At 29.4% G+C, this 14024-nt stretch overlaps 2 protein-coding genes across 3 annotated transcripts; both read left to right on the top strand.

The window, feature by feature from the left end:
- The first annotated feature begins 209 nt into the window (after nt 1-209).
- LOC118646201 lies at nt 210-4718 on the top strand. 2 transcript variants are annotated; one of them, XM_036288589.1, is made up of 11 exons: nt 210-1343; nt 1701-1831; nt 2046-2186; nt 2365-2424; nt 2639-2790; nt 3036-3102; nt 3263-3410; nt 3545-3738; nt 3831-3933; nt 4123-4253; nt 4358-4718. In XM_036288589.1, exons 1-11 carry the CDS (start codon nt 1277-1279, stop codon nt 4691-4693), a joined length of 1530 nt encoding a protein of 509 aa, XP_036144482.1. In that variant the 5' UTR covers nt 210-1276; the 3' UTR covers nt 4694-4718. The 2 variants fall into 2 exon arrangements, with proteins under 2 accessions (XP_036144482.1, XP_036144476.1); XM_036288583.1 differs by having other exon boundaries at nt 1701-1849.
- A 133-nt stretch (nt 4719-4851) lies between these two features.
- On the top strand, nt 4852-7356 carry LOC118646711. The gene has a single exon (XM_036290180.1). It carries the CDS (start codon nt 4852-4854, stop codon nt 7354-7356), a length of 2505 nt encoding a protein of 834 aa, XP_036146073.1.
- Nucleotides 7357-14024: the final 6668 nt, after the last annotated feature.

Here is a 14024-nt window from a genome sequence, read left to right as displayed (position 1 = left end):
AAATAAAAATCAAAATAATCAATAATTTTAAAATTTATAAGTATAAATAATAATAATTATTATAATGTTAATAGTAACAATAATAATTGATAATAACAATAACAATTATTGATAATTGATAATAAAATCACAACAATAATAATAGATAAATATAAATATAAATATATTTAGATGATTCTAATTGAAAATGTAATTCATTCTTAATTTAATTGTAATTCATTATAGATTTTGTACTCATCATTTCAGGTAACCCAGAACGAAAGAAAATTATTGGTATACTCAGACGAAGAGGAAATTTCATATATAATACGGATTCTAACGAAAATAAAGGAGATTTAATTGTTTGTCGGCGTCCAGGAAAACATTTAAATAGAAAAGCAACCAATTTTATTCCTTGTGCAAAGTGCAAAGGTCTTTTTGCTAAAAATAATATAAGACATTATTTTGCATCATGTGCGAAAAACCAGGGGCATTCTCAAAGAAATGTTAAAATATTGGGACGTACTGTCGCTTGCCGTATACATCACACTGCAGAGCCAATATTAAGAAGAATAGTATTCCCACACGGAAAAAACAAGCACAGTTATATTAACATGACATGCTTGGTTCAACAAGATTTAGTTGGACTAAATAGAATTTCTGGTTATCATAATAAAATATTCTGGTAACCAACCAGAATATTTAGGTGTGACAATGGTAAAATTTTGATTATTACTAATCTAGTTATAATATCTAAGTGTCTGGTTATTATAACTATATAACATAGATAGATAAACATGATATGTATAGTTAATACAATTAAACACAATTTTTGGTTATTATAATAAAATATTCTGGTAACCAACCAGAATATTTTGTTACAATATCCGTAACAGTTCATTGGATACCGTGTGTGGATGTTGCATCGGAATTATACGCGCAGTTCTTATTTCATTTGATGATCGTAAGCAGTGCTTCCAGTCTCAAATCTTTTACAGCAGCAAGCGATCGACAATCGACTATCTGCTGTCTTTTTTCCATGAAGGAGACAGCTCGAGAGAAAAGGAAACAGCAGATAGTCGAGTGCCGTCGACCAAGCTGTTCGCTATCCTCTCCACTTACAGCACGCTGCTGTGAAAAGAGTCGAGACTGGAAACACTGTCGTGAGTTTCCTCACAAAAATCATAAATTTGGACTGTGGACGTGTTGGACGTGTTAAACGTGTTGGACGTGTTGTGGACGTGTTGTGGACGTGTTGTTGGATAAAAATAACCTCAAAAACGATTATATATTAAAAATGGATGATAAAACATGCGATTTACTTCGTGAATGGGGATTTGAAGATTATATTGACATCTTTAAAGGTTTGTATATTTTGATATGATAAAAGTTCGATTTCGGAAGCATACTACATTGTTAGATTATAACGTGTCAGTATTAGCAAGCTATTAACAGTTTTTTTACAGATGCATTTGTTTGCCTCTTATTCATATTTTTTTTCATAAACTAAAAAGTAAAACAAATGTTGTTTCGAAAATACTTCTTTATTATGTTGATATACACAATAGATCTTTTTTTGTATTATGATTTGTGGTTTAGTTTACATCTGTCTGTCTGTCTGTGTGCGTGCGTGCGTGTGTGCGTGCGTGTGTGTGTGTGTGTGTCCAATTAGTTCAACAAGACTCTTATCAGCATTAGCGCTAAAATTATTCTTTTTTTAGCAAATGAAATTGATTATACAGCTTTGAAAATTATGAAGCCTTCCGACTTTCAGACTATAATACCAAAGATAGGACCTAGAATCAAATTTTGTGATAAATTAGACCATTATAAGGCTGATCTACTTACACAGGTATTGACAGTATTTTTGGTATGTATATTTACAATATTTTGTTCTGTGCAAATATTACAATTTTTTTGTATATTTTATACTTTTTCTTGCAAATATTCTAATAATAACTTTTGGATTGTTACTTCACTATTACTTTTATTTAAATATAAAGAGTGTATGTTGATGATAATTAGATTACTTTTAGCAATTAATATTTTAAGAATATTATTTTTAGCAATTAATCTCTTCACAAGCATCATCCTTAATAAATGACATATCAACAGAAAACGATTCTTTAAATCCTCCAATTGTAATTTCTGATAACAATGATGTTTATGACACTGATAACACTGTTATAAAAGAAACAGTATTAAACGTAAGTCAAACAAATAAATTTTTTAAATAAATATTAAAAATTAATTTTTAATAACATTTTAAATATACATTTTATAAACTAATTTCTTAATAGTAATAATAACTTACTTTATGTAAAATTTAAAATGTGTTTGCATACATCTTTCGTCATCATTTTTTACATTTTGCATATTTATTAGGTAATCACTTTGAATGAAGAAGGAGGAGAGCAGACAGAAGAGATACATTCTACAACAAATGTAAGTAAAGTCAGTAATTTTTAATTTATTAATAATAAAAATGTACGAAAATTATTAATTAATTTATTTTATTATTGTACTATTTATTTTATTATTATATTTTTTATTATATTATTACTTATCTTATACATATGTACTTTTTGAAAGTATATTTTTATAAATGTGTTATATTTTTTCTTTTATGTAAATATATAATTTTTTCAATTATTATTAGGTTATTACACAACTCTGTGATACTGATTTAGATGCAAAAGCTGCCAAAACTGTTTTAAATAGTACTTGTAGTTATAAACAAAAGGACGCAGCAAGAAGCAAACTGTGTTTAGCCATTATTAAAAATGAGTTAAAAGAAAACGAGAACAAAAGGTAAATTGAACTTTAGGGTGCGTTTGCTATCTTTATTACTTATTATATATTAAGAGATGATTATGATACTTTTGTCTTAAACTTTATGTTTTAAAACACTTTACTTCGTTTACGAGATATTCGATTGCTTATATTAGAATTTTTGACCTGTTTGTACTTTATACTTATCTTAACAGATAAAATTTATTTATTTAATGTGCTTTTTAAATAATTGTTAATAATAATACGATATATGTATTTATTAGAGTAAGTCATAGACGATGGCAAGAATTAGCCTTGCAAATACAGGACGCTATTCCAGGAGAAATTCAAGTTAGTAATATGGCTTTCTATATGTATAATAAGGAGACATAAGATATATATATATATATATATATATATATATATATAATATTTCTTATATCTCCTTATATCTTATAATCCTTATATTCTTTTTTTATATTACGCCTTTTTTATCATATTTTTTGTACAGGAGACATATTATATTCCTTATAAAAAGCATTCTGACAAGAAAGTAAATGCCAAAGGCAAATTGTACGATAAATATACAAATTATGTAAAAGAACTACGTAAAAGTGGTTTAAGACAAAAAATTTCAAATTCGACAAACAATGAACCAGGTTAGATTCTTCATAAAATAAAATAAAATAAATTAATAAAATATATATATATATATATTTAAAATCTTTTAAATTATATATTTTCAAAAAATTGCTATTATTATGTAAAGTATGAGCAATTTATTATTTTACAGTTGTAACTTTAAATGATGATTTGAGTGGAATGCTTGAGTGGCTTCGTACTCATAAAGAACCATACGAAGAAGTAAAAGAAAAATGGGATGCTACTCGTGATGTTAGATTGGCGCAGCTACGACAGGGAACAAGTAGTGTGTATGATTATATAACTGAATATAGTGCTCTTCAGTTAGCAACTGGCTTCCAGTTAGTAAGTGTCCGATACATTTGCATAAATCTTCCAAAATATAAAAATGTTTAATGAATGATAAAAAACCATTTTTTTTGTTGTAAACTTTTTAGCTTCTATCAGACTTTAAAAAATTATATCCTGAGTACGACACACGAATGTGGAGTAGGTGGGGAGAATTCACAAGGAAAGTTTCACTGTTATTATCTATTGAAGGTATTGTCCGTCAAATAGAATAATTTCAATAGTAAAAAGTGCCATGAAAACATTAATGTGACATTTACACACATTAATATATATTTTTTGCATAAAATTCTTTCTATATGTTTAATGAAGAATATACATTAACTCTGTATTGCAATACAAATGATATTGATTTTTTTAAAAAGTAATTTCTATTTTTAGGAGATTCTGATTTGTGCCTTATGCTAAACTTAGGACATCTATTTACTCCAGTACCTGTACCACTAGCAAATAGAAAAAAGTGGAAGCCAAGTACTCAGGAAATGATAGATGGATTTATTCTTCATGTTAAAGTTAGTTATTAATAATTTATTAATTCAACTAGCAATGACAATTTTTTTCGTATGTAAATTAATGTTTGTATCAGTCCTTTCATAAAGTTTTTTCTACTATGTAGGTAATGAATGATTTGGAGCCGAGTTTAGAAAGAGTTAGATGCAGAGCCCAAGCTTTGAAAACAAAAGTTCAACCGCTTGTTGTTGCTGTAGGCTCAACTTTATCATTATGCAAGGACTTTTACGTCGTAATAGACAAAAATTATTACAGATTCGATGATATTCGCACGGCAATAGATGTATGCTTTAAGTGCGTGCATGCTTTACACGCTGAATATTCTCCTCAATGTGAAAATATTTGGTATTTTTTGCAATTTGCATTATATGAATTACATACTCAGTGGGATAAAGTTATACCTCAAGTAAGTAAACAGTTGAAAGCTTTTTCCGAAAAGTAAGAAGTTTTTTTATGTTGTAACTAGTAGTAAACGTATTATGATTTTCAGCTACTGATTTTTTTAAGTTTTATTTCATTAAATTTGTTGAACTATACTTATATTAGTTATATTATTTAGTAGTTTATTTAAAGCATACATTTATTGCTGTGATTGTCACCATGGTTCGATGTATTGTCAAAGATTGTAAGTATAATGCATTTGCATCTGTTAAGGCATTGTATCTTCACATTCAAATATGTCATCAATGGAATATTAATGAAAAGATTATGTGTCCAGAAAAAAAATGTTATCGAGATTTTAAAGGATGGCGTACTTTCCGCAGACATTTGATATCATTTCACAAAGTACCCTCTGTACTACATTCTAATTACAAATCAAACGAAGAGAGTAATATTAACAACGGTATCGTGCCTGATTGCGACGATCAGAATATGGCCGCTGCAATTAACAATCAAGATGTGATTGATGATGCAGTATCTTTGATTGATGACAATACCAAATCATTTGAATTAGCTACAAGTACTTCGGTACAAGATTTTGTCATGTCTTTTATTAGTAAGCTGTATGCCACTCCAGGCCTTCCACGGAATATTATTCAAATAATAGTGGATGAGATGCATGATCTTCTCAATAATATATCATCATTTGTGATACCTTCCATTATGAATGACTTGAAGAATGTGTCTGTCGATGAAAATGTATTAATTAGAATAAAGAAAGGACTAAATATTCTTACAAAACCATTTATGTCTATGGAAACAGAATACCAAAGATTTAAAAATTTGTTTTCTACTAAACATTTTATACAGGCGACAGATTATGTTGTTGGAAGTCGCTTTGATGAGAAACTTATTAATGGTTGTATTAGAAAAGAAATGTGCGATGTCAAAGCTAAATTTATATCTATAAAAGCAGTCTTACAACAGTTATTATCTCTTTCGGGAGTATTGGATATTATTCTTAACTACATGGAAAGTTTAGAGAATGAGAAAGAATTGTTATCAAATTTTATTCAAGGTGAAATATGGCAAAGAAAAAAGCAACTGTATTATAAGGATAAAATTGTTATCCCTCTTTTTCTTTTTTTTGACGATTTCGAGGTAAATAACCCTCTCGGTTCTCATGCTACTATTCAAAAGCTTGGTGCTGTTTTTTATTTTATACCTTGTATGCCTCCTCAGGTTTCTTCTCAACTAAATAACATTTTCCTTGCCTTACTTTTTCATTCGGCGGATAGAAATCAATTTCAAAATAGCAGTATCTTTGGTATTCTCGTTGATGAAATAAATGATTTACAGAGAAAAGGTTTATATATTCCAACAAAGACTGGTTTTATTCAAGTATTTTTTGCTTTAGGCCTTATTTTGGGGGACAATTTGGGATTAAATTCCGCATTAGATTTTGCTGAAGGATTCAATGCCACATACTATTGTCGTTTGTGCAAAATGTCACAAAATGAAGCTCATTCGTGTGTTATTGAGAAAGAAAATCTTTTAAGAACTGAAATTAATTATAATGATGACATAAAAACTAAAAGTTTTAAAGATAGTGGCATCAAACAAAATAGTATATGGAACAAAATTGATTACTTTCATGTAACTTCTAATGCCATGGTAGACAAGATGCATGATCTCGATGAAGGTGTCTATAAATATGGGATGGCTCACATTTTGTATCACTATATAATTCAAACCAAAAAAATTTCTTTATCCTGTCTAAATGAACGACTTAAAGCATTTGATTATGGCTCCAATAATATAACAAACAAGCCACCTCTTATAACTGATAACGAAATAAGAAAAAAGGATTTAAAATTTTCAGCAAGTGAAATGAGTAATTTTTTACTTCTTTTTCCTTTTCTTGTTGGCGAGGATGTACCTCATGATGATGTATGGCAATATTTTTTGAGTTTACGCAAGATACATGACATTGTTAATGCTAAATACCTTCAGAAAGAATGTGCTGAATTACTAGAAGTATTAGTTGCAGAACATAACGAAAAATATATGTCTCTTTTCTGTGACAATCTTAAATGTAAACATCACAATTTAACTCATTATAAAACAGTAATGAAAAAAAGCGGACCTTTATCTCATTTAAGTGTTATGCGGTTTGAATCTAAAAATCGTCTACTTAAACTTGCTGCAAATGCAACTTGTTCTCGCAAAAATATTACTCATACATTAATCGTAAAAGAACAGCTCAATTTATGTCACAGGTTTTTATCTAACACTATATTATGTGAAAATCAGAAAATGGGACCTATTGTTTTTATTGGTCCCATTTTTCTAATTGACGAATATCAATTAATTAAAAGTTCTTTATCCCCTACTTTCACTGGAAAATGCATGGAAACTACTTGGGTTCAGCATAGAGGTATAATATACAAACCTAATCTCTGTGTAGTTATTGATATTTTAGATGATCTTCCCCAATTTGGCATTATACAAAAAATTTTATGCAATGAAAGCGATGATTTGTGTTTAGTATGTCAAAATATGTATACCATAGGATTTAATGAAAACCTACATGGTTTCGAAGTTCAGGATGCCGTAGGCTTAACGGCTGTAAATATATCTCATTTGTTTAACCCTTTTCCTGCGATAGTAGCACGTTTGCCATTGAGCGGCAATTTGTTAGTAGCAACTAAATTTGCCTTGTAAACTTATAAGTTATATATATGTATAATATATAATTATTGTAATTATTATTTTGTTATTGTAAAAGAAAGTATAAAATAAATATTCTTTATAATTGCTAGAAAACATTTTGTTATTTGTACTTTGGATAAATGAACTACACTATACTTGTTTCTTCAATCAGAAGTCTAGTTATATTTATAAGATATTACCATCATATTACAACTAACAATGTAGTCATTTTCACCAGAATTCAACCAGATTTATTTGGTTACTTAAACCATAATATGAGTCACCAAACTTGTCTGGTTGTCTTTATCAGAAACGCGTTACCAAATTTGTCTGATTAACTTAAACAAAAGTATGGATCGTCCATATTTTACCAGACGATCTGGTTAATATATCCAGATTTCTGATTGATCCAACTAAATATTTTTTTCCGTGCAATAATGAGAGAAGATAGTATAACACAAATTATTAGATATGATGAGTTAGTAATTGCTTATGCTAATAAAATGTGTCGGGTGTATCGTTCACATCAACACAATATGATTAGAAATAAATTGAGATTACTTGGACGATTTTTGATTGCTTTAAAAAGTATCGATAATAGTGTAGCAGATTTTGCTTCAATATATAATCCACAAAAATACGATGTATGCGTCAAAGCCGTCAATAAACTCGCACAATTTGATGAATCGACGTCCATATATAAAATACCATCTATTGCATCATCTGTAGGGATAGTTATAAAACAAGTTGGCCAAATTTTAATTAGAATGTGCATTAAAAAACAAGAATTTCAAAAACAAACTAAGATAGAAAATTGTTTAAAATTATTAAATGAAGATTATGGTGTTAGTGTAAACAAAATTGTGAGTGAAACTCAAGGACATCGGAAAAGACAAAAAAATATTGTCCTGCCATCTATAAATGATATCAAAACATTTAATGCTTATCTCAAAACTGAACGTACGAAAGCTTTACAATTTTTAAAAACAAATGGTTTCTCGATTGAAGCATGGCGTATACTAGCTGAAACAACATTAATATCTATTATGATATTTAATAGAAGATATCTATTATGATATTTAATAGAAGTGCTGGTGAACTAGAGCGTGTTTTAATTGAAAATTTGGAAAATTGTGTGACTATTTCAAAAGAAGAATCACCCGAATTATATAAATCTTTATCCAAATATGTAAGAATGACAATACGCGGTAAATTAGGAAGAACGGTTCCTGTATTACTCCATGAAGAAATGTTAAAATGTATGCAAATGATTGTTAAATATCGTAAACACGCTGGTGTTCCCGAAAATAATCCTTATATCTTTGGTATATATTCAATGGACAAAAAAAGAGACAGATATCTAAGAGCATGTGTATTAATGCGAAAATATTCTATAAATTCTAAGGCGAAGATGCCAACTTCGTTACGAGGTACAATGTTGCGAAAACACATCGCTACAGTATGCATTTCATTAGATATACCTGACCATGAAGTGAATGATCTAGCCGATTTTATGGGCCATCACGAAAAAATACATAAGTCGCATTATAGACAATCAGTCATAACAAAAGATTTAGCTATATCACGTTTACTTAAATATGCACAAGGAGAAGCTACAACAGATGAAAGCGATAACATTGATGAGGATGAGGATGAAAATGAAAATGAGGATGAGGATGAAAATGAGGATGATTCGATTAATAGCAGTAACACTGCAGATTTAAATTTGAATACTTCTGATACTTTATCATCATTAACAGAGACAAGACAATCTAAACAGCTGTTTAGGAAAAGAAAAGATATCGATAATCATATAAATAATAATACAGAAAGAAAGAAAAAGAGACGTAAGTTTAAATAATTTAAATATTTTTGTTCAATAATTTAAATATTTTTTTTAAGATTAAATATATATGCTGCTTGTTATTAAATAACATATCGGCTAAATTAGAATTGTACCCCCTAACTTCATTTTTAGACAAAATTGAGATGTGCACATAATATCTCAATTTATGTCCAAAAATAAAGTTAGGAGGTTTTCTAATTTAGACGACGATATATCATAATAAGTATACTAGATTCACATAATTTTATTATTTTAGTATCTCCTTTTGGAAAAGGAAGAAAAAGTATTTATAAGATCAGATGGACAAATGATGAACGTACAGCAGTTTTATCTTCATTTCGAACTGCCATACAAAATAAAAAATTGCCATCTTTTCGTGAAATTAACGAAGTAAAAGCCAAATATCCTATATTAAAGGGCCGTACAAATGCTAAGATTAAATCTTGGTTACATAATCAAATAAAAAAAAAACAAGAACTTGAAACTATTATCATTAAAATTGTTCTTGTTAAAATTGTTCTTGTCGTTAAAGCCTTCGGCACACAATACGATTTTTCATGCTAGATCGCATATGAGGCGTCTTACTACGTATCCTCATTGACTTACGATTGGTGACATAATCATCCGAGCCAATCAGGATACGTATTAAGTATGCGATCTCGTATGAAAAATCGTATTGTGTGCCGAAGGCTTAAAATTGTTCTGTAGTTAAGTATACTATAAATACTTTTTATCATATAAAATTTATATGATATGAATTAATTTTTTTACAGTCAGATACGGGATTTAGTAAATTCTATTAAGTCAAATATTTTCAAGATTTTAAAATATGCTAATAAACCATATTTTGCTCATAGCTTATTCCGATTCTGATAACTTATAACTATGTAAAAATATGTTTTCAATATATATATATATATGTTTATGGATTGCGTCTTTCCAGGACTCGAATCAACATACACATTTTTTGACATACATAGCTTTATATTTATACGGTTGTCACTATAGTGTAATCGTTTTTTAATGTATAAAGTATTGTATTATATATAAGTGGAAATGTCTTTCCAGGACCATGTAAAATAAAAATTGCGACTTTCCAGGACTCGAATCAATTGACTAATTTTTGACATATAAAACTTTATATTTATATGACCATTACTATAGTACAATTGTTTTTGTTTATATAAAGTATTATAAAGCGGAAATGTTTTTCTAGGACTATGTAAGATAAAAATTGCGCCTTTCCAGAACTCATGTCACTTCTTCATCTTTGTGGCATAGCTCTTTATTTGCATACAGAATGCAATCAGAATGCAGTTGCTACAAGAATGTCATCGTTTTTAATTATATGAAATATTATATTATTAGAAACGGAAATGTCTTTCGAGGACTATATAAGAATAAACAATTGGCATGTCCAGGACAACTATTATATAAAATGAACAATAGTCGATATTTATAGTCTAATCTTATTTCAAGTTCGTCTCAAGCATAGATTGAGGTAGACGAAGCCTTTCGAGAGGGGTAGATAAAAAACGCGGTAAGAGGGAAGTAATGGTAATTCGGCTGATTTAGTCAGCCGCAACTGCGTCACCATGTCGGGAATGAGCAGAACCACAGCTGAACCATTAGTCGAGCATTGTCGAGCGTGATCGAATTTGACCAAACTACAGTTACTATCCGGGTTATTCCCTTACCGCGAATCTCCCCCTCCCTTGTCCTCCGCAACAGCTAATGCTCCGTCTTAGTCTATGGCCTCAAACAATGTCTTAAGATGCTAATATCTGTAATTGGCTCTATGATTGGGCGTCTTAAGACAGTACTTAAGATGATTTTAAATATAAGACCCGACTATAAAACCGGCCAGTAAATATCATATAATATATATATACGTTTACGGATTGCGTCTTTCCAGGACTTAAATCAACAGACAGATTTTTTAACATACTTAGCTTTATATTGATTTCCTCATACATATAGTACGTGTGACGTTCTTGAGATTAAGCCTCTCGCATTTTGTTAATAGCTTGCGAGTTGACACACGTGAGAGGAGAACAGTGGTGTAAACGAAATCAGCTCGAAATGTGCATTTCGGAGTAAATGACAGCTCTGACTTTATTATAAAGTGAACTATGGCCGGTATTCATAGTCGAATCTTATTTCAAGTTCGTCTCAAGCAATGTCTTAAGATGCTAATACGGCTCTTTAATTGGCTAATGACATCTTAAGACATTATTTAAGATGATTTTAAATGTAAGACCAGACTATAAATACCGGCCAATAAATATTATACAATACATATATATATTTATAGATTCGTCCGGTCTTTCTGGGACTCAAATCAACAGACAGATTTTTTGACATACTATATATAGTTTTGTATTTATACAGTTGTCACTATAGAGTGTAAATGTTTTTGATTGTACAAAGTATTATATTATTAGAGAAAAACTTTTAAGGCGCAATTTTTAACTTACATCCTAGAAAAACATTTATAATACTTTAAAACAAAAACAATTGTACTATAGTAACGATCATATAAATGTAAAGCTTTGTGTGCCAAAAATCAGTCAATTGATTCGAAGTCCTGGAAAGTTGCAGTTTTTATTTTACATGGTCCTGGAAAGACATCGCTTATACATATATATAATATCAAAGAGGAATCTGAGAGCGATCATCCCGTTATTTTAGATGTTTCCGTCTATTAGCGTCTTTATGTACGCAAAATAAGCACATTGAACTATGTAGTCAAATGTTTACGAGTTCCGTAGGTAATGTACACGATTTTCTTTCGTGTTATGTCCACAATTATTTGGTTCTGTTTACTATATCCGTAAATTTTACAATCATATGCATTTATATTTCAAATCTGTTTTATGGAAATGTGCATAATCATGTTTTATAAGTGTATATTACTGACATTGTACAGCATGTAATAAAACCAAATAATTATGGACATGGCATGGAAGAGAGCCAAAAAGTCATGCACATTACCTACGAAATTCGTGGATATCTGACTACATAGTTTAATGTGCATATTTTGTGCACTGATATATATTTATCTCTAATATTATATATGTATAAGCGATGTCTTTCCAGGACCGTGTAAAATAAAAACTGCGACTTTCCAGGACTTCGAATCAATTGACTAATTTTTGACACACAAAGCTTTACATTTATATGATTGTCACTATAGTACAATTTGTTTATATAAAGTATTATAAAGCGGAAATGTTTTTCTAGGATCATGTAAGTTAAAAATTGCGCCTTTCCAAAATTTGTCTTACTGCTTAATTTTTTTGACATACATAGTCCTTAATTTGCATGGTTGCTACAAGAGAGCAATCACTTTTGAATATATGAAATGTTATATTATTAGAAGCGGAAATATCTTTCGAGAACTAGGGTAGATGTGGGCATTACTGCGGATTTACAATACACATCGCGTTTGTAATAATGAAAAAGCATATAAATTAATAGAAATTACACCAATTTTTTTTAAGTTAAAAGTTTAAAGATAATTAAATTAAAAAATATATTAAAGTCTATATAATAACTTAATTTATGTTTAAAAGAAAATAAATATAAAAACAATTTTTAGAGTTAATTACTGCGGATATATGTATATTACTGTGTGGCAATTACTGTGGGTTATTTGATTACTGCGCTGGTATTACTGCAGATAAAAATGAATATAGGTTCCTATCATGCTGTGATCGCAGTATATATCTAGGTTAGATCGGCCCCTTGTAGAAGTGCAGTAAACGTACGCAAGCTTGTTAAATGGTGTATAATACTGCGGTATAAAATAAGTTTTAAATATAAGTCTGTCTAAATATAAATGAAAAATGAATGTTACTCTATCAAATAATAAAGTTACATTTAATGGATTATAAGTACAAGCGAAAATATTGCCATTTTTAAACTACATAAAGAAAGGTCATTCTACAAAATTTCCGAAGTTTCCAATTTCGGTGAGATTCAAACTGTGATAAACAATTTAGTCTTAATACAGATATGTAAATGTCTATCTACTTATAAATGTAATATTTAAAAAATATTAATATATTTTTTAATATAGATCTGTTCTTTAATTAATTATATATTATTGTTTTTATGAAATCCGCAGTAATTAACGCCTCCGCAGTAATACCTACATCTACCCTATATAAGAATAAACAGTTGGCATGTTTAGGACAACTATTATATAAAGTGAACAATGAATATCATACAATAATTCATGAGAGGATATTATAAAAGGGATTGAAATAAACGTAAAAGTCTAATATTATCACGGGACATGGTAGTGTCTCATGCCAAGTAAAAACGCAGCGCGAGATAGATCGTATATTCACGCGAGTACACGGTTTGTGAGTACCTGAGTTTATTAAATCTCAATAACACCTGAAACGATTAAGTTTTAACTAGATTTAATCAAAAGCTTGGGTTTGATTTGTATAAGAAAACTTTTGTCATTTCTTCACTATGTGTCTTACGAGTGGAAGTATCGCAGTGCAAAGTCAGAAATGTAAAATTTTTATTTAACACACGTCGTTCTGTGTCGAGTTCATACTAGCTCACGCTAATAGGCACTCGTCTGATCCGTTCTTATGCATATCTCCAGTTGGAGATGCGAACTTGGCATAAGCACTAGTATCATCGGAACACTTCAGAGGGTCAATGCGAGACAATTAGAGAGTATTAGCAGCGCCAAGAATTTTTGATAATAAAACATTTATCTTTATTATGCTTTTTTAAGTTTCCATATAACGCTAATATGTTTTAATCGAAACGCTTTGATGGAACTTGACTATTATAATAATATATACTATTC

Source organism: Monomorium pharaonis, chromosome 1 (genome assembly GCF_013373865.1).
Source record: "Monomorium pharaonis isolate MP-MQ-018 chromosome 1, ASM1337386v2, whole genome shotgun sequence".
Classification (NCBI taxonomy): domain Eukaryota; kingdom Metazoa; phylum Arthropoda; class Insecta; order Hymenoptera; family Formicidae; genus Monomorium; species Monomorium pharaonis.
This window is presented reverse-complemented; position numbering and strand designations above follow the sequence as displayed.

Bases quoted from the DNA above. Each gene is read 5' to 3' on its own strand.
- LOC118646201 (XM_036288583.1), top strand. From the start codon at position 1,277: ATGGATGATAAAACATGCGATTTACTTCGTGAATGGGGATTTGAAGAT. The intron at 3,934-4,122 runs GTATTGTCCGTC...TTCTATTTTTAG, and splicing joins ACTGTTATTATCTATTGAAG to GAGATTCTGATTTGTGCCTT. The intron at 4,254-4,357 runs GTTAGTTATTAA...TCTACTATGTAG, and splicing joins GATTTATTCTTCATGTTAAA to GTAATGAATGATTTGGAGCC.
- LOC118646711 (XM_036290180.1), top strand. From the start codon at position 4,852: ATGGTTCGATGTATTGTCAAAGATTGTAAGTATAATGCATTTGCATCT.